This window comes from Festucalex cinctus, chromosome 2 (assembly GCF_051991245.1).
Source record: "Festucalex cinctus isolate MCC-2025b chromosome 2, RoL_Fcin_1.0, whole genome shotgun sequence".
In the NCBI taxonomy this organism is placed as follows: Eukaryota; Metazoa; Chordata; class Actinopteri; order Syngnathiformes; family Syngnathidae; genus Festucalex; species Festucalex cinctus.
The window spans coordinates 32504312-32531667 of NC_135412.1; the positions used below are offsets into that span (position 1 = coordinate 32504312).

Sequence of the window (27356 nt, forward strand, 5' to 3'; positions counted from 1 at the left end):
TCAAGGCAGATCTTGGTTTAACTGTACTCACAAATGTGTTCCCATAGCTATCTTGTATTCATAACACACACATTCCCTCCATGAAATGGCTTAGGTCACGCACATAAAAACCCTGCAAGCTATTTGTGTTGTTAGTCGCCAGCAAGCATCCTGTTTGAAGGTAGCTGCAATCCAAAAAGAGAACAAGTGATTTCAGCCTTGAGTAGATATAAAAGGACTCCTTCCATTAGTGAAAAGAGGTCAGATGCATTAGGTTCTGTCTGACCACACATATTCAGACCTTCTAAAAAGCAAAGGATGGCACAAATAACATCTAACCCAAATGCAGAAAAGCATGTTTGATGAAAAGTTTACCATTTTATTCAATTTTGTACATCTTTTAAATTCAGTACTTCCAGCTCACAGATTTACAGCATTGTGACTGCATCCAACTCCTTTCTGGAGCTGTCAAAAAGGCTTTGAGGCATCGTGAAAGTGAAATAATGGCTCCCTGAATCATGCATGGGATACTGAAATCCTGTACAGGGGAAATGAGGCAGATCCCCGTTTAAGACCCTGTTTTGTGATCATGAATTATGGCCTTTCTCCTTTTATGAGAGCTTGTTTCTCACTTTTACGGAACTTTGAGTGTGTAGTCAAATGTCCTTTCTGTGTTTCAAATAGCCATATTGCTTTTGTCATGAATTATGGAGCAATTATTTGTTAAGAGCATGTCCACCCATCATATTTTTATGATGTAACGTAATTGCTACAAAAGCAGCAAACATTTATTTGACATAGTTTTTTCAATTATTGTAATTCTCATTATTAGGTCTTCCTCTGATAAACCCAGAGGGTTTAATAATCAAATTATATTTTGATACTGCCTTATCACATTACGAATGTGCAATTTTAAAAAATACATTGAACGTGTGCTACTTGCTTTTGCTGGTGTGTGTGAGGATGTAAGACTGTAATGTTTACAAGGAAAAACACTTTCAAATACATCATTATGATTGCCGACATTAGCAGGCTTTCAGAAATGACGCTGAAAATTGAGGACCTAAATCATGTCTGATCCTGAGCCTTTCCATCACTAGTCATAATCTTTGATGACAGCCGCTGAAAATATTGGTAGAAAATGGATCATTTCAATTTCTGTGCTGGGTCTCAAGAGAAAAGCTACAATCCATCACAACAAGGCATGAAGGGACTTACAGCGTAAATAAAAGCACTCTACTTGCATGTCCAGAAGCAGGCTTGGGCTAAATTTATGCGATATGGTGAAATCAGCAGTGGAAAGGAAAGGAACCCTTTTATTATGACATTTACATTTAATGAATATTTATTCAATATGCAAAGTTATATTAGACAGCCTTGGTGAAAATAATGTGACACTAAAATATGTGCAGCTATACTGTTAGTGAAATATAAACAAATAAATTGAATGCACAAAATTGATTTATTTTTTGTAATACGGCCTAACAGCGTGCATGGGTGGTTTTCTTTGTTTTGGTATTTTCCTACACTTTGCACAGGTAGAATTGCTCCATTGTGCTTTGTTGTGGGGTGGGACATAGACGACTCCCGGGCAATCGGAATGGTGATCCCCTTTTTCCTACTAAAATCAGGGTGGTTGGTAGAATTGCACACATGCTTCACATTGCAGAATCAAATTGACTTGCTAGATTCTGAGAGATGAGATTGACATACGCAAAGTGCGTTTATACAGGTAAACTTCAAGATCTCCCCTTGCAGATGATGTAGTCAACTGTACATGTGACATGGGCAATTAGAGACCACCTTGCAACCATAACCGTATGTGTGTGATCATGCATCTATGTGTGACCTACCTCAGTTGTCACGTGTCAGTGGGGTGTTATTACATTTTTTTTTAAATAATAAAATAATTTGTTGAATGAATAATTTCTACAGTTGTAAAATAAACATGAAAAAGAGGGTAATGTAATGCTTAAGTTTGAAAATGAAGAATGAACATGCAAAAGGGTTTGAATTTCATATATTTATAAGGTTATGTAATACTTGACAAAAAGAATAGTGTTCAAGAATAGTGTTCAACATGAAGGGATGAATGGGCGTAAGGCTATGATCATAGTTTTGAGTAGTAGAGTTTTAAAATCAATGGATAATTGTTTTATTCATAGTGATTTAAATTTTAAAGTAATTGTGATTATTATTTTCCCCATAATCATCCAGCCCTATGTGCAAGCCATGCACGCACTCTGGTCACATGCACTCAGTCTGCCAGCCGTGTTGTCCTGATAGCTTCTTTGCGCATATTATTGAACTTTGGTTAGCAACCAATTTAAAATGAAGGATTTTTCGACAGCCCTTGAGACTAATAAACTGTATACATCGGAGTGGAAGAGGAGTGAAGTGAGGCAGCATCCAAATCTTGCAAGGAACTTCACCTTTAACAATGAGTCAGGACCCATACTGCATGATCAAATTTGGCCATATTATCTGTTCTGTTCGCATCTGAAACACAGTCCAGGGGCTAATAATGAGCAGGGCATCGAACAATCTATTGAGAGCATAAAATTGCAAATCTGTACTCCATAGCCGGATGCTCAGATAAATGCCTATTCACAGTCAAATGCACAAGTCAACTTTTGCAAAATAATATATTCTAGGCTAGTCATAAATTAAATTATGAATGAAAAAACCTGGACATTCAGGTTAAAAATATTTGTGAAAACTCCTTTCCAAGTTCCAACCACTTTGTACAGCCGACTTTCATTGACGAATTTGGGGAAAACAAAATGTTAATTTTCCAATCATATTAAACTGATATCAACAAAAAAAATATGGTTGTAATATAAATTCAGATTACAGCAATGTATCAGCATACACAAACAACTAATATACTTGAAGGCAGCTCATTTCAAACAATCCAGACCAAACTATTCTTAATTGGCATTCCCTGAAGGATAAGATACTACATCTCCAGATTGAGACTCAAGTCTGTCTCTTATAAATAGATTGTTATATTTCAGGAGAATACAGGGAGAGCGAATGAAACACAAGACAGTTTGTACATTGTATTCAAATAACTGCAAAGGGATTTGGCACATGCAATCACTCAAAAGCAAAGCCCATTAATGTCAGCTCAACCCTGGGCCCGTCACTTTTGTAAATCTGTTCTTGTTATTTATTTATTTATTTTTAGTTTTTTCCACACACAAGATAAAATTATCATCATGAAATGGGGTCAGTTTATTACATCACGCATTTTGGATGCATAAAATAAATGTTAACTTCCAATAGGAGTGTGCGGGGAATGGTCTGGAAAATGGATATTGACCAATCATGATAACACTTGTTGATGGCATAATTGTATCTGCTTGAGTGTGAAAATGGCTTCAACACATCTGGCCACAGAGTTGCCAGCGCTTTTTTTTTTATTATTATTTTAATTTTATTTTATTTTATTTATTTATTTTTTTATACCAGCTCCGGTGTGCCCAAGTTGAACAGTCACCCATCTTGTTCCTGGCATCTCGGGAGTTACCAGAATGCTTGGAGCTAAGGTAACAGCTACGAGCTGCAGCTGGCTTGCTAGCATCCTCCCCAATGCAAATATGCTATTTTACGTCACTAATCCTCACAACGATACCATTAAAAAAAATTAGCTCCAATCTTCTTGCAAAAGGTTCCCTTATCGCTAATGAAAATCCATGAGCTGTCCAAGAGCATTCCAGAGTACACAGGTCACACCTGTGACCATGCCGAAGAGTCCTAGAGCAAGATACCATCACAGGTGCTGTAGGTGAATGATGAGTGTTAAAGCACACCCATGACCATTTTTAGACAGGTGAAGAAATGCGCTGAGTTTCAGAAATGCTTACAAACAAGCGTAAATAATGTGAAAAAGATGAGAAAAGCCCATAGCAGAGCAGCCAACCTATAGAAATTCATTGCCAGAACAAATTGTCTGAATTTCCATATTTTTATCATTATGTCTAGAACATTACTGGATTACTGGAGTTTGTTCTTCCCATTTTTTTCCATTGTCACATAAAAGTACCATTGAAGTTTCTAACTGAAAGGTACCAATACATGGTATAGTACAGGTCATTTATCTTCATACCCCTCCCCCCAACTTTCAATAATGACATGTATATAAATCTAATTAACTGTTCTGCTTGTTGGGATTATGGCAGCATCATTCTGTTCAGTATGACACTCTAATTGAAATAGTAGTATTGAGAGATCCCATCCCATTAAAAAGGAAAAAAAAATATTTATTTTTCACGTCCTTGATCATGGAAACGTTTCAAAAGTCCATCACTTAATTATTAAAGTTCCGCATAGTGTTTATTGGTAAAACAAATAGCCATCTTACCTCCAGAGTGGAGGGGTGTGCCGCACAGTAAGACCACTCCTTGACCTTCACGAACCCTCACTGGATTTCTCCTTTGAGTCTTGAAATTCTCCAAGACTGTTTACAAAAAGAAAAAGCAATAAAGAGGAATAATCATTTCATTTCTCACAAAAGCTGTAAAACACATATGAGGCCAAAAAGAAATGCCAAGTTGTTTGTACAGCGGGTATAAAAAATAAAAAAATAAAATAAAAAAGCACTGCCAGTCATATCTGTGTTTTTCTATCTGTGGTTTCGTCATTTCATCCAATTTATATCTGGTTTCTCGGACTATCGTTTAAGGCTGTGATTCAATGCATAATGCTTTAATCCTTTCGGTGAACACAAATGTTTGCATAGAAGCAGACATGGCCCTCTAAAGGGCTTAAATACTTCTGACCGGGGCAGAAAGCAATTCCTCTAGTATAAGTCACACATGAGTGAATTTAATTGCAATTGCTCATTGTTATCACTTTCTGTGTTTCATCCACTGACTGCAGAAAGACCAGCAGCAATTAAATGACTACAAGTGAAAGACCAATTACATGTTGACAACCTGCTGAGACTATAAGAACATTGACGGAGCAATCTTTGAACAATTTGCCTGTATCTCAGAGATACTTGCAGGTAGTGCAGATAAAAAGCATGATGGCGCTGCCAAAAAATTACATAATCTTCACTGAACTGAAAAATAGTGAAAAGAAAAAACATTGAGAGAAAAAAAATAGGTCTCTGCATTTCTAATACATTCATAAAGTTGTTTTCCTATTTTGTACTTTGCACATTGTTTATAGGTGTCCATGGCAAACTGAACTGCTCTCTCTCTCTCTCTCTTTTTTTTTTTTTTTTTTAAAAGGTTTGTATTTAGTTTTTACCTTTACTAGTTTTGGTGTTCTGGAACCACTATGGCTGATCGATTATGATATTCTTACAGAAATATTATTTATAGAACACATACACCCACTCACACAACATTAATTGTAGATCCTCCCATCTGGGCTAAAGCTCAAGAGAATAAGTGCTATTTATTTTGTCCCTTTCTTGCTGGAATGACATATTTGCTTTAGAAAGTGACAACGGTGTAGAGACAGGTGCAAGTCAATGCAGGCAATTAGAAGCACAAGGTAGATAAGAAATTGATCGGAAAAAAAAGAAAAAAGAAACTGGAAGACAGGAAAGAAGCACTAACTGAGCCAAAAATAATTAGGACGTGAAACATAAGAATTGCAGGGAAGAAAAGTGACAAACATAAACTCAAATAAAGAGCAAAGGATTCAACATGAGTGATTGAACACCAACATACACTTTGCACTAATAAGACAAGACACAGGTGGGTGATACAGTGTCAGGAAGTTGGGGGGTTATTGAATAGAGGGAATAAATTGAAAACAAATTAGACAAGAGAAATGAATAAATGCTCAAGGTGGATAAAGATACACTATTATATTAAAAAGTATATACTATTCTCAGTTAAGCAGGCCAATAGAGAGTAGGCAATCACATGATCAGTATTAATTTGTCTGCTATGCTGGAGGTTGAGATTGGGAGGATAAGCTAGGTTTGAAACAGAATTAGTAGACCATGTTCATTTTCCTTCATTTGTGTTTGTTTTTATTTTTCTATAACCTTAATCAGTAGATATCAGCTCTGGTATAAATTTTCCAATCTACTTAGATGTGCTAAAATGAGGGCTAAGAAGTTGACAATAGTGTAGAGAAAAACCTTGGACAAAGTGGCAAAGACACAATGACAAATTGGCAATCTTAAAACACTATGATCTCTACACAATTCACACATTTCTCACTGCCTGACTGCGTACGAAGACAAGTGGAAAAAATAAAGCTGGGATGGTTTCACTTAATGACACGTAAATGTTGACAGCTTAAATTCCAAAATACAGCAATGACTTTGCCGAACAATATCCACAAGGCTGCATAGCAGTTAGCATGGTGGGAATCAGCTGCCATTCTGACAATCAGAGTCAAATATTTCTGACATGCATGTATGTACCACAACAACAAATCACCACTATCCCATGTAAGATATACCCGGTACATATTTTATAAATATGTATTACTCAAGCATACTTAACTAAAATGTAAATATTGAAAATGGAAATGTAAACTTTATGTAGAGTATGTAACATGCATTTGCTAGGCGTTAAAGCTTACCTTCAACAAACAAACTGCTGTTTTGTGAAAGCCTCAATCTACGTTTATTTTATGATAAATATTCAGTCTTCTCACCTTAATTCAAAATTGACGCTAGTAAACAGTGAAATGAGACTTTCTCTCTCCAAACTGTATTATTGCAGCCAAACATCACTCAGTAATTCACAATTTTCTGACATTGGCTTACTGAACTATTCCAACAATGAATAGGTAACAACAAAACAATGTGTCGACCTTCAACATGGCAGCCGTGGGCATTTTCCAGAGATGTCACGTCATGAGAATGCTACAGGTATCTACTGTATATTACACAAAATACCTGTTAAAGGAGTATTCCAGGTGTGAAAATAAATGGTTAAGTTAAAATGTATTTTCGTACACGAGCAATTAATCAATTTTCCGTAATACAGTATGTCCCTTTTATCTTTTAAAATAACAGAAAATAAAGTTTGCGTGCAGATTTATCAACTAAAACTTTACATTTTGCCAAGGCATGCTAATAATTGTGCAATACAGATTTAATCTTACCTACATAAATTCACTGTGTACTGCTGACAAGCAGTGATTAATGACCTCTCACATAGAACATAGATATGATCAGATTAATCTTTATTGTAGTTTTGTTTATTTTCAAAGAAAAGGCGTACAGACATAAGAGACATATTGGATTTCCTGAACTTGAGAGTGCAACTCCACTTATCAATATTCATGTCACCTATGCTGGGGTGCAAATGAGCTAGACACACTAAAAGCCAACAATGCCTGACAAGCCAAGCTGTTCTGCACCCTGGATCATCTTATCAAGCCTATCACAACTCTGCACCTCCATGTGCTCCTGCATGGCACTGCACGGGCTATTTTCAGTGCCTTCAGATCCATGAAATTGAATGTGAATTAGCTGTTTTGGGCTAGCTACTCCAATGTGACCCACTGTAATGAATGAGATTACACAAAAGAAAAATCGAAGCAATTCTGTTGGAGGGTAAACTCATTTTGGATTTTTTTTTTTTTTTTTTACAACTGTGATATAACAGATAAGACAAACCTAAAGTTCAGTTATGGTTTTTTTTGTTTTTGTTTGAGCTTTTTAACTTTTAAATGTAATTTGACCAAACCTGACACATCCAAAAGTTTCATAACTTAAAGACACCAATTTATTTATTTGTTTACCTGCAAACTATACTTAAAATTTCCTCCCGCATAACTAAAATGTGCAGATTCCCATCCACTGTGTTGTGCGTGGGAAATAAATGTATATTTGTTCATCTGTCAGTGACATATAAGTAACCTTCTACTAGATGACAGAAGTTCAATTAAGTCAAGAATAATAAATATAGAATAAATAGCTTTGTGTTCAATTGGCCTAGATTTCACACAGAGTAAGCAAATTAGTGAGTTAAACTGAGACGAGACCATTCTTATTTCATACAATACTTTTTGTGACAATTTCCATGGTGCTGTGCCATGAGATTTCTCTAATGTAAAATATATCTACCTCGGCTCAAATTAAGATTGGGAAACTGATGGAAAGGATGAAGGATCAAAACATATATTATGACTAAAATTAAACTCACATACAACTGCTAGTGTGCTCCTAGAATATACAAAGCCTGAAATGGCAAGATTTTAAGAAATTTGATTGCGTGAAAGAAGCTTATCATCTTAACATAAAGTACGTCGGATAGCTTGCATTTGCTTTTCAAAGATGTTAACCAGATGGAGAGTCGATGGAGCAACGTTTTACTTAGATAGACATAAAATAATCTTCAAATCGAATAATTTCTCTAAATGTGTAATGATGAGATTTCTTAATCTGCACAGACTCAACCAATATAGAGTATCTGTGCTTCAGATTTGTATTAGGGAAATTAAAAACAATGCATTACATTACATTACATTACATTACATGCAAAAGTAATGAGTTAAATGTGTTTTGTAATATACTGAAAATTGTATTTTTTAGCAAGGGTTATTTGTTCTGACTGCACTGCAGCCTGCAGCCTGCAATTGCCTGCACTCAGTATATTGCGTACAATATTTTAAGCATCTATTACACCTAGGCTAATCAAAAGTGTTTCACCTCAACAGGGTGAAAAATATCCACACAAGCACCATCTTTACGTATGTATGTGTGAAATGTTTAACAGCTACCTGCTAAACTGCAGTCAATCAATGGGCCATCAATCTCTTTGCATCATGTATTCAACTGTTCCCTGATTGCTTTTGTTTTCTTCTCAAAATAACAACTACATTTACAGTACTAATGTATTCTGTGAATCTTGGGTTAAAAATCCAAAGAATTCACTTTAATTTGATTTCAAGAAACACTGACTCCCTCATAGAAACTGCATTCAAATGAGGCCTGATTTTAAGGCAGAATCATTGACTAATGAGTACATAGCTGATGTCGTTGAGGTCAGAAAGAAGAAGTGACAAATATCTTACACGGGTAGATAGATGGTAAAACGGGAAGAATGCAAAGCAAGAGTAATTACTGGACTGAATTTGATAGAAGATATCACGGACAGCTAGATACAAGGGAGTCACATCCTGCTTTGCTTTCGTATATACAGTCATTTCACCCTTCATTAAACACAGCGTTATACCCTTGTGGATTTACACGCAGCTCCCACTCGGCTGTGCATTTCTCCTTACCAGGACAGTGACCCAATGCAGCATGTCTGTATGGCAGACACTGCAATCGTTGATGTCATTTCGCAAAACCACTTCCATTTAGCACCAAAATAACCTAGGCAGATTAGGAAATGCAATCTGGCTAGACAATCACCAAGATTATTCAATCCAGCGCTCGTAACAGTGAAACAGAGCCTCTACTTATAAAATTAAGTCATTGTTGTCATCCGGATCAAGAATCCTTATACTTGCCAGGGTCCAAGGCTGTACCAGATGGTAAGAGAAACTGTTATATCATCCATCTGGCAGAGGATTACAAATGTTAACTTATACATATGAACTGCACATCCATGGGATTGCATCTGCAGTGATATCACTGGCTGAGGCAAATATAAGACATTGATAGTGTCAGCAGGGAGTCACATAACACAAAGGCATTGTTAAAGAGGATGTAGTGTTGTTTTTAGAAATAATTTCCCTCTTGCTTTCTCAAGAAACAGCCTTGATTATATTATCAGATACGAACGAAGATCCAAGTCCTGGCTTCATTGTAGGGAAGCTTTGTCTTTGTCTAACACAACACGTACTGTAGCCAAGGGAGATGTCAGCCTCGAGGTGTTTGAAAAAGCATATTGCCCTACTCGGACTCACAGTCTGTTACAAATGACCCAGGACTGACTCTCATAACAGGCTGCTGCACTATGAGTTATTTCCTTGGCCTGAGACATGCTCAATCACACAACACACTTAATTAAGTTAAACCAGGACCAATAAATATGATGTATGACATATCAACACTGAAACTTGTCCCCATCTGTTGACAAAAGCAGTGCGTCCCAGGTCTGACTCAGGAGATGGATGACAGCCATCGCAATGAAATGCAGTTCAGGTCATGTCTGAAATTTGACAGGAGGTATGAATATGACAGACAACCTGATAGAACATCAGCCCACCAATCTGTACTATAGACTGGACACAAGGACATACCAAACCTAGCCAAAGTGTGTTCATGTGGTGACTCCCATGCACCCCGAGATCATCTTAGTGTGCATCTTACTGTATATGACAAACAGGCAGACAGACAGTCATCAGTATTCCGTCTAGCTGTGCCATCTATTAATCGATAGGATGGTTGTCATTTGATATGGACACCAATCAGGAGTGCAGGACCTAAGCTCACCTTGCCATCAGAGATGCCTCAGACGTCAGACCCTTATAAAATGTGACGGATGAGGCCTATGAAGGCACATCTATATGGTGTCTGCCAAGGTCCCATCACACAATCACACAGAATTCATCAATTGGATCTCAGGTTAGAAACCGCAGACAGAGTGAAACACTCAAGTGAAGCACAAGAGCGCAAACGTGAATTATATAAACATGAAAAGCTGATTTGTGTTTTCTCGTTATTAACTCAATGGAGAATGTTGTGATTGTGGGAAGATCACATCTGACATTTCCTCGAGAATCCCGCTGGGTCATTATATTTTCAGCAAAATGCTACATCTGTTCCAATGAGACTTTTACTCAGGCAAACAACAGACTGAACTAAAAATATCTCAAGTTCAATTCAGGAGACCCAAACTTTAAATATGTGAAATCAAACTAAAAAACAACACAGATACACTTAAAAAAAACAACTTCTAGAAAATATCTATTACTATAATTGAGGGTTACTTGCAACCTCTTTTTCTCAATTTCTGAATTTCGTCAAAGATATATCTTAACCCCTTTTAGCCACAAACTGTGGCAAAATAACCAGCAGAAAAAGTGTCTGTTTGACTGACTTCTTGCCAAGGACACAGCTCAAATGGCTTGAAACTGGAACATTTTCTAGTCTGAAGATATGTATCCAATTATGAAATTTGAAAAATATTTTCTTCTAAATTCTCATGATTGCTTTTCTCTTAATAACAGCAAGATTCAATTGGTTCCTAAATAAAAAAAAAGATCAGTTTCCCTGTATGAACTTACAGGCAATGTGAAGACTGGCCTCTCTGCTGACGATGGTGCCAAATGAGTTTGATGCCAGACACTGAAATATGCCAGCATCGTCTGTCTTACTCAAATGGGTAATGTGCAAGTTTCCTCCCGTGAGGGAAAATCGTGAACCCGGTGTTGGCACGATGAAAGAGTCATTTAGCTTCCACCTGTGAAAATAAGACACAGAGCGAAAAGGGCAACTGGGTCATAATATAGAATAGTTTTCAAGAATGAAGAAGCACTGCAACTGAGATTCTCCAATATCTGAATTGCTTCCCAACATGCACTCTGAAAGAGATTTTAACTTCCGACCCTTTTAAACGCATATCAGACTTCGATTGAAATGGGTAACAATTGAAAGAGATATAATTTAGTGATAATTTCTTTACATACACTCATAAAAATTCCATATCCTAGAACATTCTTGGAATGCGACCTATGATTACAAAAAAATGCAAGTTTGTAATTTACACATTCTTGAAGAAAAAAATACAAATATGAAAGCAAAAATACAACACGTGCAAGATGAGATAGAAACCCACTTCATTTGTTTATGAACTAAAATCTGTAAATGGGAAGTTGCACAAACCAAACCAAAAAACTGTGGCATTGAAAATGTCTCCATGGCAGCAATAATAGCACATTTTCATGTCTGATGCAGGATTCAACTAAAAATGCATTCATATGAAATGACCAACAAAACAGCTTACTAAAGATTGTTCTGCCTTATTCAGGCTTTTAGCGAGAGGCCTTCCTTCAAAATGAAAAGCACTAACCTTGTCTGACATTCCATGTTCTTTTATGTGCACGTCCTTTCACCGTCCCACAAACCAGACACATCTGTGCGTTCGTGTGCGTTCGTGTGTGTGTGTTTTGGGATGGGCTTTTTAAGAAAAGTTAATGTGAATTGATTATTTTTAATGGTCTAAAAAAAAACCTTCATGTTGTGTCTAACGCAATGCACCATGTGACCAAAAATGATTCCATCATAAGGTTGGATTTCTTCTCATTGTGAAACATCATGTAAATCAATCGTTTGGATGTTTTGCAAAACAGTTGTTCATTTTTTTTTTTTTTTTTTTTTTTTAATTCATTACATTTTTCAAAGAGTAAAGTCGCGGTGGAATATAATCTTTTATTCTGAATTACAAAGAAGAGGAGATAAGAACGAGGGAATAAAATTAAGACAATAAGACTCGACACAATGCCATGATTACTGCTGTCTTGATTGGCTCTCAAAGAAACGAGCTTCTATTTTTGACTCTCCTTCTATTTTCCAATTGCATTGGTTTTTGAAACAAGCTGTGGGCAGCACTGAAAAAGGGCAAGAATAAAGTGACACATGCAGCAGACCAGTGCTCAACGTCAGATTAGATGATTAGATTTAGTGATTTGGTGTTGCAGCTGGAGCACATCCACCTAAGACAAATCATCGGGTGGCGGTGATGACTTCACGCTAGCCAGGGCTCTATATACAGTGGCTAATATAAAAAAAGTCTATAGACTCCTGTTCAAATTCCAGGATTTTGTGATATACAAAAATAGACCTAGGTGAATCTCCATTCCACTATTAACATCGGAATATAAAACATTTTCCTACATGAGATTTCAAGTGTAAGCTTTTTTTTTTTCTTCTCTGTCTGATAAAACTTCTGTCTTGCTGCCCTACCTCACAGTGCAGACATATAAAGAAGGTGGGAGATTGTTGTCACATATACTAAACAACCAGTGCTTGCCACAGATTTCTGAAGCTCCCTCAGTGTCGCAGCACCCTCATGGCAGCCTCCCTGAACAATTTTCTTCTCCTCTTTCATCAATTTTGGAGGGGCGTCCAGTTCTTGGTAATATTTCTGTTGTGCCCTATTTCTTCTACTTCATTAGGATTCACTTTACTGTGTTCCATGGTATATGTCATGCCTTTGAAATTATTAATTTTAACAGTGTTGTTTAGACTTTTTATATCCACTTTAGCTGTCTTCATTGGGTACCTTTAGACAAATTAATTTGTCCTTAGTGCCTCTAAAAATAGACCTTCCTCCTGGCAATCCACAGAGGGACCAAAAACCTCAAAAACCAAAAGCCTTTTCCAACACTCACAACAGTGACCTTTAACAAGCAAAAAGCTGCCAAAGTCATGATAGCAATATGTTTTGTTCATTTAACCCTTAACGACCACCTGAATATCCATAAAAGTCATATCCATGAAAGGGAAGCATTACCGCATAGCAGCTTGTGAGCAATCTAAATGGAGTATATCAACTGCCACCTGGCACATGCTCTAATTAAAACTAAATTTAATGTGACGGCAGAGCTGGACATGCTCTTTTGGATGAAAAAAAACAGTTCTAGTTTTATCGAAGATGAGCTTGAGTGTGAATGTCTACACAGAAATAGTAAATAAACTGTTCAATGTGTACTCCATTTGATAAACATAATGCAATTTTATACAATTGTTCCAATTAAATATAACAACCAGGATGCGCAAGCTATAACACGAGCTGAATAAGCTGTTGTTAAGGGGTATCATTTCATCCTATTACACATTATAAGCTCGGCTATTTGCATTTAACTACAATGTGCAGAACTATATGGCCCCAAAGGATGGATTGTGGGCTTGACACAAATTAAAACATATTTTGCTTTGTTTTCATTTGTCATCATTTCTAGAGAGAGAGGTATTGGGCATTGATCGGTGCCTAACAAAAAATGCTGAGACTCAAGACCACACGGCGAAAATGAATAACAGTCAAAACTCAGATGTTTGGTTCGGCACAGGATTCTTGACATGTAATTTTTTATGTGAAAAAATTGACACTAACATTTCTCTTCCTGACAGTCAAGGTTCAATGCAAGATTTTCTTGAGTTACTTGGTCTTGTCAGGGAGACAACAGTAAGTTCAGGATAACATATCAGATCAACATCCAGTTGTTAATTGATTTTTGGAAGTCGGTACAAGCTCTAATTTTAAACTTAACTCGCAAGTCGCAAGACCATTCAAACTTGAAAAAAGTGGCTTATAGTCCCCCAAAAAAGTACTTTTTTCCTGTTTGGGATCATTAATTTTGAAGTTTGAAGCTTTTTTGTTTGTTTGTTTTAAATCAAGTGTAAATATATGTATTAGTGTACTATAAGTTCTGAACTCTGGCCTGTGCCACACAAGCAAACAAACTCTGGTGATGAGTTCCATGGATATATTCATAATGGATGAGCCAAACACACAAAGGTCTGAACCTTTTAACACATCTGTATCTGTAAATAAATAAATAAATAAATACATACATACATACATACATACATGCATACATAAATAAATAAATAAATAAATAAATAAATAAATAATTTAATAAATAAATAAATATATAAATTAATTTAGTTGTCGTAATTAGTGAGAGCTTGCTCTGTGTTTCTTTCTTTTCAACAAGCCTTGAAAAAAAACATTCCAAAGGTTTCTCTTATAAAGGAGAATCACTACACACAGTTGTCAATGATAGTTTTCTGTAAATCTCGATTACAATTAGACTTTTCACCGATCAGATCGACCTGATCGTGATTGGCTGATTTTTGGCATTTTATGCATGATCAGTGATCGCCTGTAATGTCATAATCTGCCCGATCGATGAGTGACGTCATTGATCGGATCTGCAAAATAGGACATTACAGCAAAAACAACCTTGTTCACTCTGAAGTTGTTTTGTGCTAATGTATATGGACACCCGAAAGCTAATCTACTTTTAGCATCCTTGAATACCGCGGGAAGGGATGCGGAAATACTTTGCGTTTAGAGACGGAAGTTCCACCTTCGCACCCTCGTACATCCAATCATAAAGAACTAGCCTTTGTGGTTTTATTATTATTATTATTATTATTATTATTATTATTATTATTATTATTATTATTATTATTATTATTATTATTATTATGATTGGTTAAAGTCCGAAAACCATTTCATTTACGTCAAATAAAAACACTACAGTTTGTGTGTTAGTTTTTTTTTTTTTTTTTTTTTTAACATCTCTTTAATATCTTTCACCAGTCAGCGTAAGTAACGTTCACTTCGGGCCGGCCATGCACATTCAGGCAATCATACAACGAACTGGAAGACGCTTTGTATGAACAAACACGTAAATACAGAGAAGAGGACATCAGATAAACTATGATCAAACTGAACGTTGAGTTCAGCGATTCTCGCGAAGCAATTACTGAGAAAAGAATGTCAATTCTGCCGGAGACAAAAGTTTTTTTCACACAGCTTCCTATGCAGAGAGCGGACAAATACAACCAGCTTCAGCCACAGCAACAGAATCTGAAGCTACGTAGCTGGTAAGTTAGGCATTCGAGCTTAACCTACAACAGTGGTTCTCAACCCCGGTCCTCGAGTAGGCCTACCCCCTATCCAGCCTGTTTTCCATGTCTACCTCAGCCAACACAGTTTGAGGATCGTTATCAGGCTTCATACAGAGCTTACTGATTAGCTGGTCATTTGAAACACCTGTGTTGGCTGAAGGAGACATGGAAAACAGGGTACTCGAGGACCGCTGTTGAGAACCACTGATTTAAGCAAGAAGTTAGAGCATTATGGGGTGAGCGGTGAGTTCCAAACTCCCTGATTGACCCCAAAAAATCCTGAACGCATAAACCTTTTTTTTTATTTTATTTTATGTTTTTCTTTTTTAAATAACCATTAAACAAACAAGGTATTTAAACAGACATATTTATTATCGGCTCTGTGATTGGAAATCTTTTTTTTATTTTTATTTATTTATTTTTTTTAAACTCGCTGATCGGCGATTATGATCGGCCCCAAAAATCCTGATCGCATAAAGCCTAATTACAATGTTATTAGTATGTGAAGCTTATGTGTACAGTAATTGCATCTGAACTTCGAGTATAATATGATGTTTCACCTCCCCAGGCACGGACTTACTACAGCCTCTGAAGTGCAAAAGAGAACAAGTGCTCAAGTTGTTGGGAGAATATGCACAAGGACAGATTTGACAGGGAACATCTACATTTCATGGTTGCTCCACCCAAAGTGTGTATCTGGCATGGTAAGTAAACTGAGTTAAGTTTAATGGGAGAATCTGTGCTACAAGAAAGACGTGCAATGTGTGACTTTTTTTTTATTTTACACAAATTGGAAAATATGGCCCTGAGTGCCTTTTAAACGATTACTGGATAGTGGTCTCTCTGGTAACCAAGTCTAATGTCATATATTTTTTTTTCTGCAGCAGGTCTTATACATACAACTCTTTAGTCTACAACACAAGTCCTTTGAGAGAGTTTGCTACCACCCGTAACATTAAGTGATGCCTGTAGGCTTTACCTGTAGGAGGGCGGGGGATGGCCCTGGGCCTCGCAGCTAAACACCACCTCTCTCTGATTCTCTCCAGGCTGAAGGGGAAACACCACACTGCCGGGTTGTTTGGTGAAGACAGGCCGAAGCAAAAGTCTGTTACCTATGTGGAGACACAACAAAAATAAATCAGTAGTACCACTGATGCATCGTGTAAGGCTGAAAAAATATAGTTGTGCAAGCAAGCAGGTAGAACAGAAGGAAACAAATGGAAACTAATGCTGTAAGAAAAGGCAAAGTTACACAGAAATCTATTTCTTTCCGGGTCCACAATGAACATTAGTAGAGAGTATTTTTATGAAGACACATCTGTTAGAATTAAATGAACTATTTATCACTACCAGAAGGTTACATTGGGCCCTTTGTTCCCCATTGTTCCAGAGTGTCTTCCCAGAACAGTGGAAGCATTTCCTGCTGCAAATGGTGGACCTCTACATGTTTTGACCTTCTCGCTTTCCATACTTTTTCAGGTCACGGCAATGTGCGCTGTCTAAGTCACAACATCAAGTCAATATTTTTGAAGAAATGTTGATTAAATCCAGGAAGGAAATATAAAACAAAAGCAGTGTCGTGTTGTTTGTGAAATTCCTATTCAATTAGACAGGTGCAACAGTGAATACAATAGTCAGCAGGGCTCATGGTAATTGCATTGCAACAATAGATGCTCGGAATAATTGTAAAGGGAATTCATTAGACTTTTTGAGAATGCATTTGCATTTAGGGAAATTTTACAGAAATGTGAACGCTGTGTAGGTAAGACAACTTATTTGTATGAAAAGCAGGTTTCCCTGAAGTCTCTGGAGCACTGAGAGTACAAGGTTTATCCACAAAAATAACTTTGAGAAGGTGGAGATGTTTGACAAAGGGCCTCGTGTGCTGATTGTTCACCTCCACAAGGAAAAGCCTCTCAGAAAGTTACACTGGCTAAAAGACTGCTCACTGTGGTCTGTTTTAGATGATGCAAGTCTGCAAAGTACCATGAGAGAGGACGTTTCAACAAGAAGATGTACAAATAATAGTGCAAAATACTGTAGAGATCAGCATATTTTTAATTAATCGTCATTCCATAACATTACACTAAAGTGTTATCTGGGCGCTCTAGCTTCCTCCCACATTCCAAAAATGCTCATGTAGGGGAACTGAACACTAAATTACCCATATGTGTGAATGCTGGTTTGTTTGAGCCCTGCGATTGGCTGGCAACCTACACATAACCCGCTTCTTGCTCAAAGTCAGAGAGGATAAGCTCCTGCTCACCCATGACCAAAATGTGGAAAAAGTGGGATAGAAAAATGATACAAGAGATACAAGACATTAAATTGTTTCCTCCTTAAAGGAATCAATATGTGAAAGAAAAGTGCACTGCAATTAATAATAGTCAGTGAAGTGTAATACATTTGAGATATTTGGTTATGAAGACAGCTCTGAAATGAAGTATTGTAGCTGTTGGAAGACCATTCCAATTTTTAGCATAAGGTTGAACAAGGGTCAGAATAATAAGAAGGAATTGAATACTGGGACTGTGGTTGAAAGCTCTGTTCACACTGACGCAAACAACCTGAAACTCTCCGTTTCCCTCTCGGGATGCGATAGGGAGATTCTGAAAAGCTGCAGGCTTGCCTACCTGTATTCAAACTTTAAATATCTAGCTGCTGCAGTGCTGCGGTGGATCAGTCTGGAATCAACAGGCCAAAGACTATTTTTGCCCTAGAGAATTTCATTTTGGCAGCCAGGTACATTGTGGGAATACATCTGACACGTAACCAGAGTTGACAGATTGTCACCTATTTGAAGATCTAAGTCGGGTGCGGCTCGAATCTCACGGCTAGACCAGCTATGAGCAGTGAGCACCTCTGGCCTGAGAAAGCAAAATGATGAAAAATCACTCTATCTGGCTTGTGCACTGATCCAAAATCCTGACAGAAAGTTCCCCGTACACTACAGCAGGACCAAGATGGAGGTCATTATGAAAGAGTCTTTCAAGAAAATAGGTCGCCTCCGCTCTTATCTGTCACCTGCTGCCAGATTGTGATAATATGCAGTCATTCCATAAAGCTTTTCAAACAACGAAAAACTCTGCTTGCTATAGTAGGTGGAAGGAAAGAAGGGAGGCGAGCTGTTTTGGGGTCTGAAATAAAAAGTAATCTCAAATTCAATACTAGCTGACAGCAAATGAATACCTCCAGCTTACCTCAGCATGAATAAACAGGCACATGGGGAGTCAGCTGTGGGGGAGTTATCGCCCGTTTGAGAGGTCCCAAATCCATTCGTTTCACCTCAAGCTTTTATGCATCAAATAATAATAATAAAAAAAACAATCTTACTTTTAAGCATCTTTCACCTCTGTCCGGACCGATAACGGACACCTTTGGGATCACTCATTGAGGGACAAATATTATTTCAAGGATTAGGTTGTTTCAGGTCATATACTGTAGGTTCAAGTACATCTAATCAAAATATTTGAAATATTTGAGGCACCTTTTTTATCTCAGATTTGTCAAGCTCATTGGGAAAGCAAGGGGAAAAAAAATAACACACATACAATGCCAGAGAGTGAAAACGTTGGCTTGGGACTATCACCACCCTGATCTGTAAAAATGGAAATCGGATCAATATTCTCAAGCAATATCCAATCATGCCGCACTATGTTAGCGTAAATCAAAACTACTATGTGGGAAATACAATAATATCCATTTATGAAGGCTGTCCAAATAGCAGAGTCATTGGGGAAACGTATCATTGATTAGGTTTAACTCTGTATGTGGGACTACAAAATTAAAGCTATTTCTTGGGTTTTATTATTTCCATTGACCGTGTACATAAGCAGAGAAACATGCTGCTTCAGCAAGGCCCATTTGTCATCGAATTAAAGCAATACTGTATACCTTGCTTGTATTCCCTCAACAATGGTGAGGAGGTTATTAGCTGACAGATACAAGCTACTAGATGTGACTTTAATAGAAACATCAATCAAAGAGTTACAACTTTTTTTTAATACACAATCATTATTTTCGGAACTTCGGTTAGATTTGGACTCTTTTCTGCGCTACAAATTTGTCACATTGATTTAACACAAATGAACTGAAACTACAACAAATGCACTTTCAAAAGAACAATGGTGGTGGTAAATTTGAAAAGTCACTTCTAATGTATTCATCTAATGATTACCTGCTACGCTTACAGCTTTCCAGTAGCTAGACCACACACAACACCAGTGATAACTCATGTCACTTAAATACATGACCACTTTGGTGAATGCTGAACTCTGAGAAATGAATGAATGAATGAATGAATGATTGAATGAATGAAATTGTAATGGTTGCACTACTTGAATGTAACCAGCAGAGGTGCTGTTGATTGAGTCACCTCTAGCTGTAGCCTACAATATCATGACATTGTCTCAGTTGAAAGTTGAGCTCAATCATTGCTATAACGTTGGCTCAATAGAACACTGGATTGAACACACAAGTTTAGAACATTCAGACATGCCGTCCCACTAAATCAAAAATGGATGATCCATCCATCCATCCATCCATCCATCCATCCATCCATCCATCCATCCATCCATCCATTTTCTTAGCCGCTTCTCCTCACAAGGGTTGCGGGGGGTGCTGGAGCCTATTCGGGCAGTAGGCGGGGTACACCCTGAACCGGTTGCTAGCCAATCACAGGGCACACAGAGACGAACAACCATTCACACCTAGAGACAATTCAGAGTGTTCAATCAACCAGCCAAGCATGTCTTTGGAATGTGGGAGGAAGCCGGGGTGCCCGGAGAAAACCCACGCAAGCACGGGGAGAACATGCAAACTCCACCCAGGATGGCTGAAGCTCGGACTCTATCTCACGTCCTCTGCACTGGGAGGCAGACGTGCTAACCAGTGATCCACAGTGCCGCCCTCGATGCATCATATAAAAGAAAAAAATACCTGCTTGTTAATGTTCACTATTGTGATCAAGGGCATTTTTTTCAAATGTCCATCCCTAGTTGGTAAAGTAGGCTTCACCTCTCATTTTTAGTGTTCATTGTATTTGAAGCAACTGAGAAATGAGATATCATTGTGATTTTACAAAGTAAGAAATACAATTAAATTGGCATTGCCATTTTCCTCAAAATTGTGATAATATTGCTGCAGCAATTTTCACTTGATGACGGTTCAGGAAGGGCCAAACTGAGCACATTAGCCCCCACTGTACGGGTCAAAATGCATCTTCCAACCTACTTCAACATCACCTCTCTGCTCCCTGACATACACAAACACACATCCAGCAAGTGCCCCTGGGGGGGAAAGAATGGGCAGGGATCTGGTTAACTCCAGATGAACTTTCTAAGGGAACGACTTCCTCCTGGCTCAACTGCTCGCCCACATAGCTGGCTGCCTGGTGGATAACCTCCCTCAAAGTAGATACCTGACATGATGACACTGTGCTCTCTACCCCAGTATTGTGCTCATGCATCCTAAAGTACTATTCACACCGTTCTTAGAACACCAAGGCTTTGAGGGTCTTAATATATTCGGTTATCAGCAGGCTTCCACCATGGCCAACTGCCCAACTCTCTTGTCTCATATACTGCAGCAACAGTAACCACATCAGTCATAATCACAGGTCTTTTGTCAATAGTAAGAAGAGAATTATTTTTTTTCCTTTGAAAATTTCATCAAAGAAGAATCAGGATTAAAAGTCAAACACAGTTACACATATTTCCATACGTAACTAGCAGCTGCACTTTTTAAGTAATTAAATGTCAATGTATGCAAATTAAATATCACAAATTGTTTATTGCAGTGACGTAAATATTTTTGCGTAATTCATTCTTACCATTAATCTGTCAGTACAAAAAAAAAAAAAAAAAAAAAGGCAGAACTATTGATCATATATATAAAGTGTCATTGCACACCCACTGCAATAGGTGGCATTGGTGCTCTCATTATCAGAATGTGCAAGAATTATAAACACATTCTGTTGCATGGGGGTGCGCAACAAAAAATAATTGAGGAGCACTACAAACAAGAAAAAAAGCAGTTCTATAATTTGCACTACGGCTGGGCGATATGGCTGAAAAGTGCATCACTATATGTGTTTAATCTCAGTCAAAATTGATATAGTGTATATTGATTTTTTTTACCTCATTAAAATAAGGAAACATTTAACATACAACATATCACAACAATCCAAAGGAATAATAACTTTCCAAATATCTGGTAGTAAAACATATTTTCAAGAAATGTATTATAAGGTTTTTGTGTACAATGTAATGTGCAAGTGCAATTTTATTTACTGTACATACATGCTCCTGGCTCAAGCAGTGCCGTAAATGCTCATTTGCGGAAGATGCTATACCCCTCCATTGACACAGTTACATTAACCTTCATTTGTTGATCATACAATTCAAGTGTAGTGAACTATCTTGGTGTTCACACATGAACAACTGACTTCAGTCTAATTTGACTTGTTAGCAGATTCATTATTATCATACGTACATACTGATATTGAAATATAGGCCCGCCCTAATTTGCACTCAATTTGTAAGACTGCTTTTTATGTATGCTATGCAGCACTGTCATGAATATGCTCATTCAAACTGTTCATCCGGTTTCAAATCTCTTAACTCTTGTGTCCATATTTTTGGATTTAACTAAATGCCTGAGGAGCTATAATATAGAGATGCAAATTTATGGTGCACATTCTAATCCTTTGGACTCACTGTTCCTTTAAAGTCATTTAACAACACATCATCTGATATGTATTAGATTTACAGATAAACCGTGCTAATTGCCAAGATGGCGAAAGTAGGTGTGGATATGCAGCACAAAGAGACAAAGTGATGGAGTAAGACACACAGATGCTAATTATTTTACAGCCCAGCTGCTATGGGAGAGGGAGTAATCTGGAACAAGACAACATGAAAGATTAGTCATTCTTTAATATACCATGCTCATGCTGCAAAGCCCTAATTTATCTTGCTCTCATCCTCAAACTCCAACATTAGGAGAACTCACATTTGACCCTGAACATTTTGTCAGAGACACAAATTAGGCCTCTCATTAAAAGCAAGATCAGTAGAAGGATTTCTGTACTACTAGCCATGCAATTTCAATTAGGGCAATGATTGAAGTGTCCTTTAAAATGAATGGCCACGTTCAACTGCAAAAAAAAGAAGTTTGTTTGTTTTTTTAAGCGAGGGAAATCTGGCTAGTTTTGCCATCAATGCTTTAAGATGCCAGTGAAAAGACATTCACATCGTCCTCAAACTAGAGGGATTTCTAAAGGTGCCAGGTGCTATAAAACCTACTTTCCTCTTAATTTTCAAGTGTCATCTATTCATCACATTCAAGAGCTGTCACCAATCTATAAATAACAATTCATAGTCAATATCCTAACAATACAAAATATAAATTGGTCGTTCAGGAGTCTTACCTGCCAGGCAGTCCAGCAATGACAGCAGCAGAGCCAGTTTCCACAGCAACTCCATTTTAATGGTCTCAGGTCAATGCAAGCTTAAAGCCAGTCCTAAATGTATGAAATTCTTTCTTGGTCCTTTGGAGCACTCACACTTGTCCCCTGTTAAGAGAAGAAAAGGAGAAGGAGACAATAGAAGTTAATTCAAAATATGGAAGGGCAAATTTCCTTAATTGCCTCTCAGGAACAATAATGAACAATTAAGTGTTAATGTGAATTAAGTTACACTAGTTGCCCTTTAAAAAAAAAAAATGTCTCGAGTGAGTAATATGCTCTAAATAAATAGTATTTCTACAAAGTATTTTGGGATGGGAGGGAGGCATGGTAAACGAGTGGTTAGCACGTCCGCTGGCAGGCCTCCCAGTACTGAGGACGCAAGATCGAGTCTAGGCTTCGGCCTTCCTGGGTGGAGTTTGCATGTTCTCCCCGTGCCTACGTGGGTCTTCTCCGGGTACTCCGGTCTCCTCCCCCGTTCCAAAGACATGCGTGCCAAGTTAATTGGGCGTTCCGAATTGTCCCTAGATGTGCTTGTGTGTGTGCATGGTTGTTCGTCTCTGTGTGCCCTGCGATTGGCTGGCAACCAGTTCAGGGTGTCCCCCGCCTACTGCCCGAAGCCAGCTGAGATAGGCTCCAGCACCCCCACAACTCTTGTGAGGAATAAGCGGTTAGGAAAATGAATGGATGGATGAATGGATTTGAGATGTGCATAACAATTCATCAGTTGACCATATAGAACCAATCAACTGACCTAACCGTAAACCACGCCCGCATGAAGTAGTGAACCAATCATGACGCAAGGTGTCATGTCTGCGACGGCACGTGTTTTTTTCTGCGGCCAAAAAAAAAAAAAAAAAAAAAAAAAAAAAAAAGCAATCCAGCTCCCATTGGTGCATTGCATGATTATCCAAACTCCAAAGCCAAGAAAAAAAATTGAAAAATCAAAAAAATGGTTAAACGCTGTAGTCAAAGCTTGTATAAGAGTGATGGCCGTTATCCCGATCGACTAACCGGCGTCCTGTGGTAGTCACGGCTTGTGTAAGAGAGACACAAGAGAGACACTGTCCGGTTTATTCCTTTCCCTAAACTCTCAAACAACTACGGAAAATGTCTGTGCTGGATCAAACTTTGTGGAAGACAACACACACGAACAGTTTAATCCCTCCAAAATGACCGGAAACTACTACATCTGCACTAGGTAATGTTCTCCATTGTTTTTAGCCAAAGGCTAACGATAGCTCAGGGTAGCTAACCGTCCACACGTTTGTTGACTTACTATTTTCTATGAATACCAACAAAACATTGAAACTATGTGGTAATATAAATTCATTCTTACTCTGCTTGACAGGGATAATGTCCAAAAACCTTGGTTTTGCCGATAATCGGCCATAGTGAGTGAGGCAACTCGGTCTTTTCCTGACTCCTGACAGCGATGCGTATTTCCTTTTGTTTTTGGGCAAAATTTCATGGTGAGGGAGTGACGAAACCCTTCACTCAAAAATTTAAAGCCCCCTTTGCTTGCTTTGAAGAGAAATATCGGCGTCCTGAAAATACCTGACCAAGAAATCACAAGGAAGATTTGACAACTTTTCCATTACTGTGAATGCACTTCAGCTCATTTGGACCGGTAAATTTCGGAGGGCGCTGCTCATCGCATTTAGTGGCCATGCCACGGTATGGTCAATTGTGTGGACTTGATTGTTGATGTAATTGAGACAAAACGGGAATTATTTTTTGTGTTGCATACTACATTGTTATTGTACTATTTCAGCCTCAACAAGGGTGTGTTAAATCAGTGTTTTTCAACCCTGGTCCTCAGGGCACACTATCCAGCCTGTTTTCCATGTCTCTCTATTTGCAACGCTGGTGATTCCAATGACAGCTCATTAGCAAGCTCTGGAGAAGCCTGGTAACGATCCTTGCCTGCGTTGGAATCGGGAGACATGGAAAACAGGCTGGATAGTGTGCCCCGAGGACCAGGGTTGGGAAACACTGTGTTAAATCAACATCAGGAAGTTCTGGAGAAGTCCCATACAGCCGGTCCATTCCAGGCCAAAATGGTCAAACATCGCCACGAACAAGGTCTGTACGCTCTAGCCGTGCACGAGCCAAGGGGCTGCAAGCGTAAAGGCACACGGTTGTGCCACGGCTAGGCTTGACCAGGACAACTTTAGTTGATGTTTTGTTGTTGTTGTTGTTGTTTTTTTGGCAAGGGGGGGGGGGGGGGCGGTGGTGGAAAGCAATGATACTTGTTTCTTATTAGGAATTCACTCTGACCACACACACACAAAAAAGAGTGTTGGTTAAAATAATATAAAGAATATGTAGCAATTTCCACATTGTCGACCAACAATTTTACGGGCACGTACACCAGAAAATAAGTATCGTCCGCCCTGCTTCAAATTACAGGGCCAAATTTCGGCACACATTATGTCCCTGGTCTCAACTGGTTTTGTGGTTTGAAGACATCAATGATGTGAACTTACATCCAAGCAAACATCCACTATGGCACATCTCTGAATAGTAATATCAATAGCACATACTAAGGATACATACATTTTAGACAAAGATAAATTAATCATTCATTTATTTATTATTCCAATTGAATATAAAATAGGTTCTTAAAGGCGCTGTCTGCCAGTTTCACTCTGGAAAAGGCACTTTTTAAATACAGGATGCACACACTTTAACTCCTTCTCAGTCTACTCCTCTAGGCTTAAGTTAATGTATGGCTGGGATTTTATTAATTTACCCCCAACCTCCAGCCTATATTTTACCATTTTGTGTTTGTTTTGTCAACAACGGGACGTTTCTGGGTGGTGTCTGTGGACAGACGGTTGTTTCCCCCTCCACAGAATCGCAGAGCGGGGGTTGGGAGTGGGCGTGGCTGGAGCGGCGGGGGGCGTGTAGGCAGACGGGTTGTTTGTTTACGAGTAGAGTGATCAGAGTGATCAGAGGCAGGGGGGCGGTGGGCAGAGGCATATGGCGTTAGATTTGTGCCACAATTCCGTGCGTAACAAAATGTGTTTCGTACGTACAAAATGTGTTTCGTACGTACCAAAAATGTGTTTCGTACGTACAAAATGTGTTTCGTACGTACCAAAAATGTGTTTCGTACGTACAAAATGTGTTTCGTGCGTACAAAACAGTCCTCGCGCACGCTTGCTTCGTCTCTCCTCAACACGTACGAAACTTTGATTTACGCTTGCGATGCAAGGGTCGAGGCGTAATATTTGTGCCACAATTCTTAACCAATCAGGAGTCGGACAGGAAAGCAAATCCTGATTGGCTGTTTAATATCCAATCAGGCAGAACTTTGACAACGTGTCGTCACGCCGCGTTGCATCATGGGCGCTTCTTCGATTTTTTTTTTTTTTTTTTTTTTTTTTTAAACAAGCACTCGGTCCTTTCCTGTTTGACTTTTTGTCTGTATTTCTTCTGATTTTTATTTACTTAATCGAAGTTTTGTTATGTTACGGGATGAATCAGCTCCTAACTGCTTTCCTGCTTAGCGGAAGAAGGAGGGAAAACAAGTTTTAGCGCTCATGGTGATGTTGGATGACGGCATAAAATAGAAGGAAAAAAAAGAGAAGAGGCTAACCTGCTACTTACGTTTTCATTATGGTAAGTTACAAAATACTGTACTGTATTTAAGTCAGTAAATCCTATAGTTTTGTCCTCTTTTGATCGTGTTACTATCATTACAATCTTAAACAATGCATGCCATCATGAGTGGCGTTGTATAAGAAGTAGAAAAGAAAATGTTAGACCATCCATTTTTCTTTAGTAATTAGTGCCTGGTACCACCAAAGGTATATCGTGAATAATAGAAAACATTGAATACCTAAGAGCACTGTGTTTGGCAGTCCAATGCCATAGTTATTGACGTAAGAATTGAATTCATTTTGGTTACAAGACAACCATACACCATGACTAGCAGCTGTTGAAATAAACATGTTTGCCCAAAATAATTGTTTTACTAATGTGAGAAACATGGTTGATCTTGTCATTTTTCCATAACAACAGATAGACAATTAAAAATCTGAGCGCTAACCTTGGGTTTTGTTTTTATTACCAGGCAACAAAGATGACAAAGGACCCAGAATGCACCTGATGACACCACAACAGAAGTGTCAAAAACACCACGAGAAGCAGAAGATGAAGAAGTGGAGTGGAAAAAATATTGATATCGCGCTATTGGCCCATGCAATATGCATATAACAGACATGCAATAAGTTTCATATGGAATTTTTTGCTTTTATCTGAATTTGACCAGTCAGCCACTTGCTAAAATGTGCACCACCATCCACTAGTTGAACATTATTGAAGTCATTACAATTAAATAACTCTGAATACATTTTACTGCATGATAAATATAATTTGTTCATTAGA

General features: G+C 38.1%; 1 protein-coding gene and 1 long non-coding RNA gene across 3 annotated transcripts in view; one reads left to right on the top strand and one right to left on the bottom strand.

The window, feature by feature from the left end:
• Window positions 1-27356, bottom strand: part of cntn3a.1 (contactin 3a, tandem duplicate 1) — a 91277-nt gene that overhangs the window by 42487 nt on the left and 21434 nt on the right. For both annotated transcript variants that reach the window (XM_077514681.1, XM_077514682.1), the window contains exons 2-5: window positions 22926-23069; window positions 16476-16608; window positions 11143-11318; window positions 4346-4441 (exon numbers count right to left, since the gene is read on the bottom strand). In XM_077514681.1, the coding sequence (XP_077370807.1) occupies window positions 4346-4441; window positions 11143-11318; window positions 16476-16608; window positions 22926-22980 (460 nt within the window). In that variant the 5' untranslated portion in view covers window positions 22981-23069. The remainder of the gene's footprint in view (window positions 1-4345; window positions 4442-11142; window positions 11319-16475; window positions 16609-22925; window positions 23070-27356) is intronic.
• LOC144015097 (uncharacterized) lies at window positions 26397-27326 on the top strand. Its single transcript, XR_013282684.1, has 2 exons — window positions 26397-26588; window positions 27043-27326. It is a non-coding gene; the product is annotated as an uncharacterized LOC144015097 (long non-coding RNA).